The following is a 17,052-nucleotide window of genomic DNA, read 5'->3' on the forward strand; positions in this document are numbered from 1 at the left end:
TTGCAAAAAAGTAAAAAAAAAAAGTGGAGAAAATAAGGAAAATCAAGGAATGATGCTTAAGGTGGATGAGCTGATGAAATGGAAAATAGAGAGGACAGAGCTAAAATCTTCCTATTTCCATTTTCTTTACTAATGATCTTTGTAATATTAAAAATGATAATGCATTTACAAAGTACTTTAAGATTTACAAATAATAGCTAGCATTTATAAAGACCTTTATGAACTTAACATATATCTACCTTGCTTTTTCTAAATAATAGACTTGTCAGATAAGTGCTGTTATTACCCCCAATTTACAGATTAGAAAACTGAGACTTTATTTGCCTGTGATCAGTCTGAGACAGAATTTTAATCCAGTTCAGCATTCATCTCCTACTACAAGTTGTCTTTGACTCTGGGCTGTTTAACATTTGTGTTAGAGACCCAAATACAAGCTATATGTCAAATACCTATCTTTACCAATTGTAAAACAAATCCAATCAAATCAGTCAAGCTAAGTACAAGGTCAGGAGGTTTTTAGCTGTAGATAAATCCTATTGTAGGGCAGGAGCTCTGGAGGTTTACCCCTCTCTATCACCTGGCCTCTGCTTTGCTAGTTCCTTTTTTTTTTCAGAGACCAAAGGAATGCTGAGGAGGCTTGGAGAGATTTATACCTTTTTAATGTACAGCCTTGGTGGTGGAAGGCTGCGGGGTCAAGTCCATACATACATCCATCTGTATAGTCCAAGTTTACTTATCAGTTTCCCAAGTTCCCAGTCCACTTCTCCCCTTTGTCCAGTACACTCCATGTCCACTTATTCACTGTTTGCCATTGCCAAACACACAAGCAAACTTCTGTCTCCTATCCTCAAGCAATGCAGGGTCTGCCCCCTAGGCTAGACAGTTACAGGGCCAGAGAACAAAGCCAGCATCATGCTGAGACTTGTATAAGTATCATCAACTATAAACAAGGTGTGTAACTGGTTCCATGCCCAAATAAAGACTGCATGTCTGGCCTAATTATATAACCATTTATGGGCCTTATCTGGTCAAGCTGGGCCCCTGTGATTAAGGGAAATTCATATTCACATCAAGGCCAAATAGCTTGCCTTCACATGGTGATCAAATTTTAAATGATAATGAATCCTGGAGAGATTAGCTGACAGTTTCCAGAATGATGAACAAAAACTAATAAAATTCCATTTAAGGGGTGGCTAGGTGGCACAGTGGATAAAGCACCGGCCCTAGAGTCAGGAGTACCTGGGTTCAAATCCGGTCTCAGACACTTAATAATTACCTAGTTGTGTGGCCTTGGGCAAGCCACTTAACCACATTGTCTTGAAAAAAACCTAAAAAAAATCCATTTAAAAGAAATAAATGAATAAATATTCTCACACTTGGCTTCTAAAAAATTATCTTTAATATTAAAGTATGAGGGAAACATGGTTAGATACGTTTTCATGGGAAAATTTTGGTGTATTTCAAGCTCAGTTATGTCAGTTGTATGGCAATGTGTCAAACCACTAATTCAGTCTTGGGCTCATTAAGAGAAGCATAGTGTTGTGGCCAAACTGTCTGGAGTATTGTCTTCAGTTCATTTTAGGAAGGCCATTGATAAATTAGAGTTTATCTGAAAAAAATGCCAGGGTGTTGAGGGGACCATGGAGGCAGAATAGTAGAAGGAGGGCCTGATTAAAGGGAAGGATGAGACAACAGCTGCATGGTGTCAAAGGGATGAGGAAAGCCTTAAAAAAGGATTGGAGAGTCCTAAATAGATTGCAGGCATGTGAGGAAGTAGTAGAGCAGAATATGAAACAAGGGATTATTGTTGAAACCAAGGTTATGGAGGGAATTTGTGGTAAAGATAGAGGGTCAAAGGTACAGATACCATTAAGTTTGAGTGATGAGAGTGAATGGTGATCCTGAGGATCCATTCTAAGGAATGGAGGTGGGGGGGGGGGATCAAGCCAGGTAGCTTCCATTTCAGTGAAGGAGGCAAGGACATCTGCTGTTAAGTTAGGGAGGGAACTGGGGGCAGGACTGATGGTGAGAGAAAAAGTTTTAGCAATAAGTTGTAGGGAATAATATAAGGTGATGATAAGGGTAGAATAGGGAGATTTTGGGGGAGCAGTGAAAGTAGAAGTGGGATTATATACTCTGGTTGAAACAGGTTTTACTTCATGATTTTTCTCTAGCAATGAATAAGCATGGAGCAAAAGCAGAGAAATTGGATGTGCTAAGGGTTATACAGATAGAAGAATTATCAGGCCAGGAGCAAACATGAAAGGGCAGGTGTTTTGGTAAGAAGTTAATGAGATAGTAAAATGGCACTCCATAGGTTAGGTGTAGAATGAAGGCAGAGGAATGACAATTTAGGATGGTTTAATAGTTCATCATAAGGACAAGATATTGATTTAATTTGAGTAGAAGGGATGATAGGATAGGATGTTGCGGATAGGGAGTGAAATTTTTTTTTCCTGGATCTTGGAAATGGGGTAATCATGAGAGTTCCTAACACCTAAGATGTGGTCATCTTAAATAATATGCTATTATCCACATTTTACAAGTGAAGAAATAACCTCAGGGCAATAAACTGTATAAGTGATGCAACTGGTTAATGTTGAGGCCAGGCCTCCAACTCATACTAAGTCCAGCGGTTTTCTAATTGTTGCTGAAACCAAGTGGAAAAAGGAGAGTTTCTTGAGAATTGTAGAATTGAGAGATTGGATTCCAGAAGATTGTGCCAATATGAATATTACAGAACCATACAATGTTAAAACTTTGAACTTAGAGCAGAGGATCTGAGCCAGAATTTGTTATGCAAATGTAAAGAAAGAATCTTAGGCAAAGAGTCCCAGAAGCAGAAGTGATTTTAGGATTTGGAATGTTAGAGGTGGGCAAAACTTTAGAACATGGAACATAGAACTTGAAGCAACCTCATAGAAAATGACTTGCTTATACAGTTAATTAGCATCATTGTTAGGACTGAAATAAAACTATCCTATTGTCCAGACTGGTGTTCTCTTCATAAAGTTGTGTGTAAAATGCATTTCAAATTCAAATTAATTTTTTGAAAAAAAATCACCCATTTATTTTCATAGCATCCTACTGATGGCTGTCAAGAGTCTTTGTCCAGTTTCTACATTGTTACAATGCTTTAAGATGAGCTGAAATAGCAAAATGCCTCAGGCTTAAATGAAAGGACCCTGCATTAAATAGTACTCATTTCCTCTTTATGATGTCACTAACTCTATTAGTGTTTACCTCAATTTTTTATATCAGTATACCCATGACAAATAACTTAAATCAACTTTTATGCATTGATTTGCTTTTAATGGCTTCTTTCTTAGCTGGTGTTTTTTCTGTTGAGTGAGAAGGCACTGTGGATAACCACTGGACTTAGTATGAATTGGAGGCCTGGCCTCAACATTAACCAGTTACATCACTTGTACAGCAGACAGTTTGTGGCCCTAAGGCTATTCCTTTATTTGTAAAATGGGGATAATAGCACATTATTTAATTTAGTTTTATAACTCTAAATCCTGAACTCTATCCACTGAATAATACTGAAAGGCTTTTGCTTCATTGTAGAACACTTAGATATTGGTCTTGAATAAGCTGTTGTCTCCCCAGGCAATCATGGGAGGTGGGAAAGAATGCTGACCTTGGAGTGAGCAGACTTGGGTTTGATGCTGAAGTCTACCCTGCAGTAACTCTGTGACCATGGGCTGGACACTTTTCCTTTTTTGTGCTGTATAAGACTTAGACTGTGACCTACCTCATAAGTGTGTCTTGAGACCAGTACTTTGTAAACATCAAAGCCTGAGATCCATGTGGAGGAAGATGGGACCTATTCATTTAAACCCTTTCAGAGAAAGACAGTCTTCAAAGTCAGATGGGCTACTTGCTATTCATTTTGCCCTCAAATGACCTTTTTGGAGCACCTTCTTCAGTGACCTTCACTCAGCACGAATCATTCCTTATAATCAATAGACCTGGGCTTGAGTTTTGACTCTGATTTTACTGCTTAAGTGACAATGGATAAGTTTCTTTATGTTTTCACAACCTCTGTTTCCTCATCTGGAAAATAGGATGCTTGACTTAAACTAGTGATTAGCTAAGGCCCTTTCTAATCCTAAATTCTAAATTCCTATGTAATCCTAAATCCTATGAAAAAAAGACTTTTTGAACACTTTCAGCTGTAGGAAAGGATGTCTTAGGCCTTTAAACTCCAGAAAGCAAAGACTCCAAGGGAAGTACTGAAGTACTATGAAAATGGAGGGAACAACTATATTTGTTGAATTTGGTCTCTGTCACATTTAGTATAAAAAGCTTGAATTGACCCATTGATTTAATAATCTTTGTGTGTGTTTGTAAACTGTCCTCTCTCTCTTGCAGTGTGCTGTTTCGTAGTCCATAAAAGATGCCATGAATTTGTCACCTTCTCCTGCCCAGGTGCTGATAAGGGCCCAGCCTCTGATGTAAGTAACTGTACTTGCTAACCTCTCATTATGCTCATTAGGTGCAATCAGTGAGAATTAAACTGAGAGAGTTTGTCTGGAAAAAGTAAATGAAGAGATTTGCTCTGAATAGCTAGGACCATCTTGTATGTATTGACCCAAGATTGACTTTGATTGGATCAAGAAAAGGCCCCCTTTCTTTTTCCAATGGGTTTTATGTGTATTAGACAGCATTACACTGGAGCAAAAGCATTACAATGACCTTGGAAGACCTGGGTTCTAGATAGATGCATGTCTGACATATATTGAATGTTTTACCTTGACCAAGTGACCTAATCTCTCAGGCTACTCTCCTCAGACTTAGTTGCAAGGTAGTTGTTGATCTGCATTGGTAGGTGGAATTTCCTTATAAGAAATTTTCTCATGACTATTTCTCATGAGACATCCCTTCATCTCTCTAGGAAAAAATAAAAGTACCCAGCTTTAGACATTTTGATTAGAAAAAGATTACCTTTTGAGGTGCTTTTAATCTATTGGGGAGTAAGAAATTTGCACAAATAAGTAACTATATGGTAGAACATGTTAATTAGAAAAGGATGGGAGATCAGGGAAGCAGGAATCACTTTAAGCTGGGGGCTTAGGGAAGGTTTCATGGAAGAAATGACACCTGAGGAAGTCCTTGAAAAGAAAAGACAGTTGTGAGATGTGGGCAGAGTTTATTCTTGGCACTGGGGACAAGGTGTGCAAATGAGCAGAATGAGAAAGGGAAAGAAGAGATCTCAGTGAGTAACTGAGTTCTGATAATACAGAGTAGATGAAGGGAAGGAGTGGGAAGGAAGGCTGAATAGAATGGTCTGAATTGGGTTTTCTGAGGGCTTTGAATACCATGGCTAAGGAATTTGTGTCTTAAGCCACAAACTGTCAGGGTTTGAGAGAAGACTTTTGAGTAAAGAAGAGACTTGATCAGAATTGTAAATTAGTAAGATTATTTTGCCAACAAGTGCCAAATGGATAAGCCTGGGAGTGGGGGGGGGGCATAGGGAGGGAGGAGGTCCATTTAGGAGGCTATCTCAGTAATGTAAGAGGGAAGGTTATGAGGGCTTGAACAGATGGTATCAATTTTAATGGGAGGTAATTTGGGCAAAGTACTGCTGCAACTGATTTGGGTTGTGAAAATAAATGAGTTAACCTGTTTTAATCCTACCAGTTTGGAGTGTTTATTTGACTGTCCTGAAACAAAAGCAGCCATGATAGATATTTTGTATTCCTTGTAGTTCTCTATGAGAGATACAGGGTTTTACTGTCACATCTCAGCAAGTCATCTCAATAGCACAGGGAGCTGGGGAGCAAAGGTGTTTTTTTTTTTAAATTTTGACAGTATACATTTTAATTCAACAAACACCTTTTATTTGCAAGGTGAACTGTACTAGGTTTATAATTTACAGCACTCTTTCCCTCTTCCAATAATCCCTTAAGGTAGGGAGTGCCACATTTTTATTCCCATCTTAAAATTGAGGAGAGGTCCTAGAAATGGAAATATGACTTAGGGTTACATATCTAATTAATGACAAAGTTGGTGGTAGAATTCAGGTCTCAATTCCAGTTAGTGATATTTCTGGTCAATGTTTAACAACCAGCTCTGCATGTATGTGTGTGAGAATCACTTAAATTTAATCTCTATTATTAACATTTTCTCTATCACATACTTAAGTTTAAACAATCAACAAAACAAATCAGAACTCTGAGTCTGCCAGTCTCTTGGGACTTTGTTTCCTTCATGTACAAAATGAGACTGTCTGAGATTGTAATAACTTTAATCCTTTGCACTTCTGTAATAACTTACATTTATAGAGCATGGTTAGGAGTAGAAAACTTCCTTCCTCACACATTTGTAATTTGATGGTGCAGTGGTGAAGAGAACTGAAATTGGAGTCAGGAAAGACATGAGTTCAAATGTTGCACTAGTTACTTATAAGCTATGGGATCCCAGGCAAGATAATTAGCTTTTCTCAATCTCAGTTTATTCATCTATAAAGTGGAGATAATAAGACTTCCTTCATAGGTTTTTTTTTTTTTTTTTGAGTCAATCAGGTATAAGGGATTTGCCCAGGGTCATGAAGCTAGTAAGTGTCTGAGGTTGTATATGAACTCAGGTCCTTCTGATTCCAGCACTGGTGCTCTATCCACAATTCCACCTTACTACTCCCCTTGCTGGCTTGAAGAACAAGGGGAAAAAGTGTATGTAAAGTGCTTTGCAAACCTTAAAATGTGATGTGAATGCTAATTATTATTATTATTATTATTATTAATCAATAAATAAACTTTATTTACTGTGCTAAGCAATGGGATACAAAGAAAGTAAAAGACAGTTCCTGCCCTAAATAGGGCAGATAACTTTTCATTATTACTGAATTCATGCTCCTTCCATTATATTATTTTGCTAATTTGACCGGTTACTCCCACTAATTGTGAACTCTTTGAGAGCAGGTCTGGTTTTTTGGTTTGTTGTTAGTTTTTCAGGGTATTTCTGAGGCTGATGATTTTGCTTGGCACACAATAGGAGCTTAATAAATGCTTATTGAACATGTAACTTCTTCAGGATACCAGAAGAGAACTAGATGCAAACTGCTCCTATGATTTCCTTTGCCTATTGCAGTTTACAGACCTGTGCCCACCAGATAACTTACCTTTACAGACTGGTTCTTCATTAGCTAATCAGGAAATTTTCTAATTGCCTGGCAAGATTTTGGGGATTCCACCCACATTTCAATGAAGTCACTTGTTCACTAACTTCCTCCTGCCCCCGACTAAGGGAAAGACAAGGAAACACAAACAGATGCAGTGTTCCCATCACCTCAAAAATAGAATGTAGCACCACTCAGAAAATGCACTGAGCCAAGCCTATCTGTCAGAGAAAGTAAAGGAGTTATTATCCCCATTTTACAGATGAGGGAGCAAAGCCTCAAGAGCTGAGCTTCTGTATCTTAGAAATATAACACACACAGGTAACTGATCCAGCTAAGCTGACTCAATCCTATATGTTTTCCACATTGTCTCACATTAAAAGGCTGACCTAAATGACCTCATTTCTCTTTTCAAAGGTGAAACATTTCTTCTTATCTTTGTATCAGTATTATCATTCAAAACGCAGTACATGAAGTTTTTTCTCTAGTGCCATTTATTTGCCAATTGGAAAATTAAGCTTTAATGAAAGCTTCCAGTAAGAAATGATACCTTTTTCTACCCTTTTCATATAGGTCCTGAGATTTTGATAGTCCATCTCTGTCCTTTTATTCAATCATTTAACAATTGTTTTATTATACAATTCTTTTATATGATTTACCTTAATAGACATTAGACAAAATGAAAAGGTAAATAAGAAATGTCATCCTTGCTCTCACGAAGTTATATTTATAGTAGAGCGCCTAGCACTCAATGGATATTTAACATGTGCTTATCAGATGACTGACCATTCATTTTTATCAAATTTTGCCCTAATAGAGGCTAGGAGAGAGATAACCAAGAAATGTTCTTGACCCTTTGCCAGTATAGTAATGTACCTGCTATATTGTAGACACTTCATAAATGCTTATTGATTAATTGACTACAGCCTGTTAGGGAAGGAATGGATTAATGAAAAAGCATTTATTCAATATTTACTATGTACCAGACCTTGTGCTAAGTCTTGGTGATGCCAATACAAGCAAATGAGATAGTTCTTGATCTCAAGGAGCTTACATTCTTAGAGGCAGACAACATATAAAATAAAGGAAATATTAGGAGTGGGGATGCCAGCTGTGGCATGTTGTGGAAATGAGGTTCCCTTGGCTTAGTGAATACAGGATTTGGAGTCAAGAACATCTGAGTTCAAATCTTGCCTTGTGACCCTTCACAAGTCATTTAGACTTCCTGTAAAATGGGCATAATAATGGCACTTTCCTTACTGGTTGCAGTGAAGATTCAAATGAGATAGCCAACATAAAGCTCTAGATAAACTTTGAAGTTCTCTCTAACTGCTAAGCTATCCTTATCACCATTCTAAATGACTAGAAAGTGATGTGAAAACTTCATAAGGTTAAATGAAAGAGAAATTCCTTCTTGGGGAGGGAATTGGCAAAATTTTTAAAAAGATGATAATTTTTTTTAAAGTTTTTTAAAATTTATTTTTCCTTAATTTATTTACACATTACTAAAATACTCCCTCCCCCCATAAAAAGTAAAACCTCATGAGAAATAAAGTAAAAGAAAGAGAAAAAATATGTTTCAGTCTGTGCTCTGATGCTATCAGCTCTATCTTGGGTGGATTACTTTCTTTATAATAAGTCCATCATAGAAGTCACTTCCATATTTTTCCACAGTTGATGTTGCTGATTGTAATTCCCTCCATCCATTCCTCCCCACTACCAAGATGATAGTTTTTCAATTGAGTTAAAATGCCAGAGGACAGAAAAGGAAAGTGGGTAGAGTTCCATACACAAGAAGGAGAGGCTGCATATTCAGGGGAGGACAGAATTCTGGTCTGACCATAGCAGAGACTTTGTGAGGATGGAGAAAAAAAATGAGATAAAGCTGATAAGTAGGTTGGAGTAAGATTAAGGATTTAGGAAATGTAATTGTCATTCCTAGTAATACCATGGATGTGAAGAATTACCTTGAGATTGTGAGTCATCTGATTCCATGTTGGAAAAATCTAAAAATTGGTCTCTAGAGGTTGGACAGAGGAAGCAGAAGAGACTGGGAACATTCTATGAAATAAGGAGTCTTCTAATTATTAAGCTATCTTGGAGAACTTCCCCCTTGCCCCAGGGATAAGTAGGTATTCAAGGCTGGCCCAAGCACCAGACTTTAAAATGCTATAGTAGGAAGGAGTCAAACACTTCTTAAAGGGATATTTGAGAATAGAATGTTCAACCTGAAAGGAATAGTAAGAACTCAGAACTCAAACTGTTAGAGATGAAAGAGATCTTGATATTGATATATTTATAGAACCCTGTAAGGTTTATATGGTTTTACTGATATGATTTCATTTATACTTCCCAATAACTTTGATATAAATACTATAAAGCTTGTTATTCCAATTTTATAACTAGGAAAACTAAGGGAAAATGTCCTGACCAAGATATTATGACTAATATGTAGTAAAGTCAAGATGTGATCTTGGACTTGATTCTCTAAGTTCTAAACCTTTTTCAGTTTGCCATGTCCTCCTCAGGATAGAGATGAATAGAGTTGGAAAGAGTCTTTGAGAACATCTTGGTCCGGTAATATGAGAGTGTGCAGTGTAAGTTTCCCTGAACAATCCTGTCCATACTATTTTGCTGTTTTTTTGTTCTTTTTACCATGGAAACTAGATAATTTCAGGGATTGATCAAAAGTGTGGGGGTAGGGGAGCATAAAGAACAAAAAAGAAAAAGAGAAAAATTTGGATTTTCAGAAATAATTGTCTGTTGACACAAAACAACATTAAAAATAGATATGGTGGGTAGACAAAAGGCTAAAGTTGAGATAAATGTTGTTAAATATATATTTGATGATTAGCTAGAGTATAAAACGGGGAGCGAATGACAGGTGGCCTCAAGTTGAGAGTCTCTTAGGGACATGAACATGAGTTGGCTGGTGGGGAAGCTTTTCTAAGCCATTCTTAGTGAGGTGGTGAACTTGACTCTGGGAGCCTGCCTCCACACCCCTTCCTACACCTACTCTCTGGCTTTAGCTGTGTTCTTTCTTTAGATAATAGAAAGAGCTTCCTATAACTCTCTAAGGAAGGAACCCTCATTGCCTGCTTTGAAAAGAATTTTCAAGCATAGTGATTTTGATACCAGGCTAGATTCTTTAGCCTGACTGAAAATTGTCTTGTGATGCTTCCTTATGGAGTTGGGTGATCAGAGTTTTAGAAAGTAAGTCGGTAAGACATAAATTGTGACCAGTCCTGCCAAATAAAGACTTCTAATATGGTCCTAGGAATAGATTTATGTCATCTGAGGGTTAGCCTGAATTCAGAGAGGTTTATCATGAGAAGACTGGCCACCAGATGAAAGATATTCTTCTTTTTTAGGGGGATGTTGGAGATTGTTCATAACAAAACCATGAAGGAATGGCAAGCTTTATCTGTTGGAGGGTACCTACTTGTATAATCTTTAAAGTTGGTATTCCAGTAGGATTAAGTGACTTGTCCAAGGTCACACAAGTAAATGTAATTTGAGGCCAGATTGGAACCTAGGTCCTCTTGACTCCAAAACCACACTCTATTCACTAGTAGTACCAGAAGCAATCATTGACTTTTAGGATTGGCAAGGACCTGGGAGATCATCTATCCTGTCTTTGACATTAGAGATAAGGGAACTAATTCCTAGAGGGGAGTAATAACTTGCCAAAGATCAGGGAATAGACCTTAGATCCTTAGATCTCCAGATTCATTGCTTTTCTACTACATCCCATCACTGATCTCAGTATAGCATTATGTTCAAATTCTTTTCAGCAAACAACAAATCCGTTCACAATAGGAAAAATGTACCCTCTCCAGTTTTCCAATCATTATTCATCAGTCTAGTGATGTTAGGTAAGATCTAGTAGCTGTCAAGTTTTCATTTACATGCCCCTGAGGGAAGTACGAAGGCCCTCCTATCTCTTCCCAGTGGCAGATGTTATTGGCAGACTAGCTAGTAAGAATCTTTCAGGACTCTTTGGAGGTTTGTGGGTAGGTCTGTAGAGGTTGAGGGCCAATCATCTCTCTCACATGACAGTCCTTGAAAATCACAAAAATGTTAATAATGTCACAAAGTCAGGTGCTTGATAAGGAGCTTATTTATTTCAGGAATAATAGGGGAGAGGAAACTGAACTGAATTGTCCTTTTGTTTTCACCACCAGTTCTTTGATTTTACTGATGTGGGGGTTCCCAGTGAGAAATTCCCTCTACCAATAAAGAGCCCTACAATTTATAACCTTGAAATAGGAGACTAAGGGCCCCAGTGACTTATCCAAGGTCACACAGTCAGAATGTGGGACTTGAAGCCAGGTTATTCTGACGAGGCCAGTAAATTTTATTTATCAACACCACCATCACTATCACTTGACTTAACCCTTGCTCTCACCCTCCTCTTTTTCTTTTTCTTCTTCCTCTCCTCCCCTTCCTCATTCCTTCAATACTTTTAAAATAATTATGGGTACTCTACCTACCAACAAAACAATACAGAATCTCCATGCCTTTAGAGGAAAATTTTGATGAATTGCTATGGTCTCTCCCCATCTCCCAAATTTCTACTGTAAACTGCTGTCCTTCTAGAGAGAAACCTTTCCATATGCCATTTTTGATGACAATCACAAGGTTTGTCTCTAATTGTCTTTTTTTTATCTTGGTTGGATCCATCCAAGATTGCATATTCAGAACTAGAAGTCCCTTCATACCAAAGTTTTTTTTTTTCCAGAGAATTAATGAGAGCTACTGGCATTATGATACCATAAAATATATCTGTGAAATATAGCATAAATGATTCTTATGTTGTCATTATCATCATCTCTTTCTACTGGCTATAAGGTCAGTCTTGCCATTTAGCCAGAATTAAAACAGCAAGTCTGAGGAGTTCTCTCTTGCACTGAAGCTTAGCTATTAGGGAAAGGTCTTTTTATCTAAGACAGCTAAATATCTTCTCTGCTCTTAGAGAAGAAAAGAGCTCAATCAGGGGTCAACTTATTTGGAGAAGTGACAAGCCACATCTTGGGCTGAGAGGAGGCAGGTCTGCAAATCTGTATGCAGTGATTATTATTGCTGTTTGTCCTTGTCCAAAGAGGACCATGACATCAGGAAGTTAATATCATGACTTGCAAGTGAATTGTATTTAAGTAATTCAGGGCTGTGCAAATTCACCAGTGTCACCCTGTCCTCCTGAGCCGCCTGGATCCAGTGACAAAATATAGATTAGGATGACTGGAGATGGCCCCTGATGTAAAGAGAAGGTCTCAGTTTGTATGAGGCAATGTCCATTCAATGATTAATATTAGGCAAGAAAGAAGCAAAGAATGACTTTTTTTAATTGTCAAAAACACAAAACAAAACCAAAAAAACCCCAAAACTAAAGTGTTTCTGAGCAAAAGGGAAACAACTATTGTTTACACTCATTGTGAACCATCAAAGCCCAGTGATTAAGCGAAGCTTGGGCTAGGATCTATTGTTGGCCAGTCAATGAGAACCAGAGTGCCACTGGACCCAGATGGCTCAGCACTGCCTCACTTAAATTCAATTCATTTGCAAGTCATGATATCACCTTCCTGTTATTATGTCCTCTTCAAGACTCAAGAACAATTAATAATCAGCAATCTTTAAAGAATCAGTAGTAGCTGTTACACTGGGAACCCAAAGTTCCAGTTGGGCAACACAGTTTCTTCTTCCCTCCCTCTCTCCCTTCCTCTCCCTTCCTTCCTCTTTTTCCTTCTTTCCTTCCTTCCCTTTGTCTCTCCCTCCTTCCCTTGGTTTCTCCCTCCACTCACTCTGTTCACATATGGAGTCAAAACTATGGTGTTGTGCTCAATATAAATTTTGATCACTGAAATCTTGCAAGATATTCTGGGGTTTATGGGCTAGATTTCTTTTTTTTTTTAAAGTTTACTGGTATTTTTTTAATTTAATTTATTTTTATTAAAGATATTATTTGAGTTTTACAATTTCCCCCATCTTACTTCCCTCCCCCACCCCCTCCCCCCACGGAAAGCAATCTGTCAGTCTTTACTTTGTTTCCATGTTGTACCTTGATCCAAACTGAGTGTGATGAGAGAGAAATCATATCCTTAAAGAAGAGACAAGAAGTCCAAGAGGTAACAAGATCAGACTATAAGATATCTGCTTTTTTTTCTTCTAAATATTCCTTGAACTTTGTTCAAACTCCACATCTCCTTATCTGGATACAGATGGCAATCTCCTTTGCAGACAGCCCAAAATTGTTCCTGCTTGTTGCACTGATGGAATGAGCGAGTCCTTCAAGGTTGATCATCACCCTCATGTTGCTGTTAGGGTGTACAGTGTTTTTCTGGTTCTGCTCATCTCACTCAGCATCAGTTCATGCAAATCCCTCCAGGCTTCCCTGAATTCCCATCCCTCCTGGTTTCTAGTAGAACAATAGGTGTTCCATGACATACATATAGCACAATTCGCTAAGCCATTCCCCAATTGAAGGACATTTACTTGATTTCCAATTCTTTGCCACCACAAACAGGGCTGCTATAAATATTTTTGTACAAGTGATGTTTTTATAGATTTCTTTTTTTTATGGATGCCTTAAACCCTAATCCATTGAGGAAGAGGAAGGGTGGAGAATTGTGAAGCTGGGGGAGGAGGTCCCACTTAGTGACTGGCTACATGTATTAGCAAAGGGAAAATTGTCAACTGAGGCATGTGAAGATTCATTTTTGAGAAATTCTGCCCAAGTCTTGGGTTTCTCAATAGAGTTAATGAATGGCAAAGAGTAAGCGAGAAATGTCATTATGCAAGGATAGTCTTTCATCTCCTAAGGCTGCCAAAAAACGTAATAAAACCTTAGATTGCTTAAATGGAGAACAGCCTGAACCATAGAAATGATCATCCCAGGGTACTCAAATTCTTATCAGGCTACTTCCATAATAATGTGTCAAGTTCTGGGCACTATATTTTAAAAGGGAGATGACTGCTTTGGAACTAAGGTTCTTAGGACTTAAAGTTTAGAAATCATTTCACCTTAATGCCCTGGTTTGATATATAAAGAAGTAAAGCTCAGGATAGATAAGTCATGCAGGAAACAAGTAGGAGAGGCAGGGAAGGTCTTTGGATACCAAATTCTGTGCTTTTCTATTGTGAGCACAAGTTGTGAAGAGTATGAGGATATTGTGTGTGGGGGGGAATTGCTATTGTTTAAACTGAACATATTTAGTTTGAAGATAATAAGAATTATGAATGGACTCTTTAAGTATTTGAAGGGTTATCATGTAGAAGAAATATTCAGGATTGTGAATGTTGAATTGTTCCACAAAGAATGAAAGCTCAAGGGAATAAGATTTCAATTCCAAAATGAGAACTTAATGAGAAACAAGCAACCGTACAGTGTTGTTGTTCACTCATTTCAGTTATGCCAAACTCTTCCTGATCCATCCTATTTGGAGTTTTTGTGGCAAAGATGCTGGAGTGGTTGCTGAATGGTTTCCTTTTCCAGTTGATTTTACAAATGAAGAAACTGAGACCAACCGAGTTAAGTGACTTATGCTGTGTCACAGACTAGAAAATTATGAGGCTAGATTTGAAGATGATTTTTTGTGACTGTAGGTCCAATATTCTACTACATCATCTCATTGCCCCAACTATACAATGGCTAGCGTCAAATAGCTTGTGGCCACTGGCCATAGATACTTCCATAGGATCACAGAATTTCAGATTAGGAAGGTATTCTGGAAGTCATCTAGCCAAATGCAAACTTGAAAAAAAAAAATCTCTGCAGTGTGCCCAGCAAGTGGTTATCTAGCTTTCAATTCTTTGATTTCTAGTTGAACAATATAACAGTTGCCATTTCTTGAGTTTTCTTTTCCATGAAGCTCAAATCTTACTTTTTGTACTTTGTGCCCAGTGCTTCTTGAGGGCAGGGGCTGCCTTTTGCTTTTCTTTGTAACAAGAATATCTAGACTATAATAGGCACTTGATAAATGTTTATTGATTGATCGCTCCTAATTCTGCCCCTTAGGACACAGCAGAATAAATATTTTTTCTTTCACCTGCTAAGTCTTCAAAAACATAAAGAAAATGAATAATAAATAACAGAATAAGATCAGGTTTTGTTTCTAAGACTCTAGCTTTTACTGGTTGTGTCATAATTGCAAATCATCTATGTCTTATTTTCCACATCTGTAAAACAGGGATCCCAGGTTAATGGATTTAGGGTTTGAAGGGACCTTATCCTATAGTTCAGTCTCCTCATTTTACAGATGAGGAAACTGATGCCCAAGCATACTGCGTCCAACTCAAGGTCTCATAGTAATAATGAACCAGGTAGGAATAATGCCTTGCCTAGATCAAATGAAGTAATGCTATGAAGACAGTCTGAAAAATATAAAGTAGTGTATAAATAAATAAATGAATGATGGTATTGTTTTAAACCAGGAGACTAATCCCTACCTTCTCACTTCCTTTTTTTTTTTTTAAGATTTTTCAAGGCAATGGGGTTAAGTGGATTTTCCCAAGGCCACAAGGCTAGGTAATTATTAAGTGTCTGAGACTGGATTTGAACCCAGGTACTCCTGACTCCAAGGCAGGTGCTCTATTCACTGTGCCACCTAGCTGCCCCTTCTCACTTCTTTCTAATGAACCCCTGAAGTGGATAGCATCCAGTTCTGCTCTGTTCTGAGTAAAACAAACAGCCAAAAGCAGTATCAGACAATTGGGATTTAAATAGACCAAAGGGAGGTCATTCAAAGCATATGGAACATCATAGATAAATTCATCCAGGTGGGAATGGTTGGAATATATGTATGGAAGAGAGTGATTTATTTTGTCTAAAGTATAGAATGTAGGAGATGAGTGTAGAAACAGTATATATATATATATAATACGTGTAGGAAGGCAGTTTTTGTTTTTTATTTTTTCCTGTTTAATGTTTTGTAAGAAGGATGAAATTTTGATAGGGTTATAAAAACCATATTTATCATTATGGATCCTATTGACTATCTCATATTCATTTAACACAGAGGCCTTGTATAGTGATGGTTAGATTTAGTTTAAAAACTTTGAACGAAAATTCCACAGTGCCATAGTGTCATGGATCCAGAAGGGAGCTCAGCCAAATTCTTATACCTTACAGTTAAGCCATCTAGACCTGAAAGCCTAGTTTACTTGCCTAAGGCCTTCCCTAAAATTCTTGAGTGGACGCTATTGTCTCATTTTGGAGGCAAATAAGATAAATTTATATTAAGCAATGTGAGGGAAGGGTGTGATGCTAGTGATACATGTTCCTACCTTTCTTTTTCTGCTTCCTTGCCTTTTCCAGTATGCTAGGAAGTCACTGAAGAGTGAAGATTCTGTGTGTCTAATAAGTGAAAGTGGCTTATCTGAGACTTGGTATAATGTGGAATTCTTTTGCTCCACTAAACTAGTCCCTTTGTGTGATTCTCCCTCTAGTTCAATGTCAAAGGCATGGTCTTGTTGGAAGAAAGGATTCCTCCTTAAAAAACTCTACTTGTTGGGCACTCTGTTCCAGTACTCTGGAGACCTATTAACACCTCGTTTGTTTGAATTGGTTTTGGTCTTCACAAGTCACTGACTGACTTGCTTCACTTGGGAATTTACAAATTCTTAGTTTCAATTAATACTGGGATTCTTGAATAAGAGTTGACATTTATCTAGATTTGCAAAGTACTGTATTGTAGTGATCTCCAAAATGGATACTGGGCTCCCTTGAGGGACCATCCCACTCTCCTTGCAATACCCAGTAATGGGCTTGTCTCTAACACTACTACATCTGTCCTCAGTTCCTCAATTCCAAACCACTTTACCCCCTTCCTTCTCTTCATAAACTTCCCAACTTCCCCCTTTCTGATGATGAGGGCCAGATACTAACCCACAGTAGCAGCCATACAGATGTTATTTGAACAATATTGACCAGT

General features: G+C 37.8%; 1 protein-coding gene across 2 annotated transcripts in view; it reads left to right on the top strand.

Annotated features, from left to right (window-relative positions):
- Nucleotides 1-17,052, top strand: part of PRKCB (protein kinase C beta) — a 704,261-nt gene that overhangs the window by 272,386 nt on the left and 414,823 nt on the right. For both annotated transcript variants that reach the window (XM_074196811.1, XM_074196810.1), the window contains exon 3: nucleotides 4,378-4,460. In XM_074196811.1, the coding sequence (XP_074052912.1) occupies nucleotides 4,378-4,460 (83 nt within the window). The remainder of the gene's footprint in view (nucleotides 1-4,377; nucleotides 4,461-17,052) is intronic.

The sequence above is a fragment of the Macrotis lagotis genome, chromosome 8 (genome assembly GCF_037893015.1).
Source record: "Macrotis lagotis isolate mMagLag1 chromosome 8, bilby.v1.9.chrom.fasta, whole genome shotgun sequence".
Lineage (NCBI taxonomy): Eukaryota > Metazoa > Chordata > Mammalia > Peramelemorphia > Peramelidae > Macrotis > Macrotis lagotis.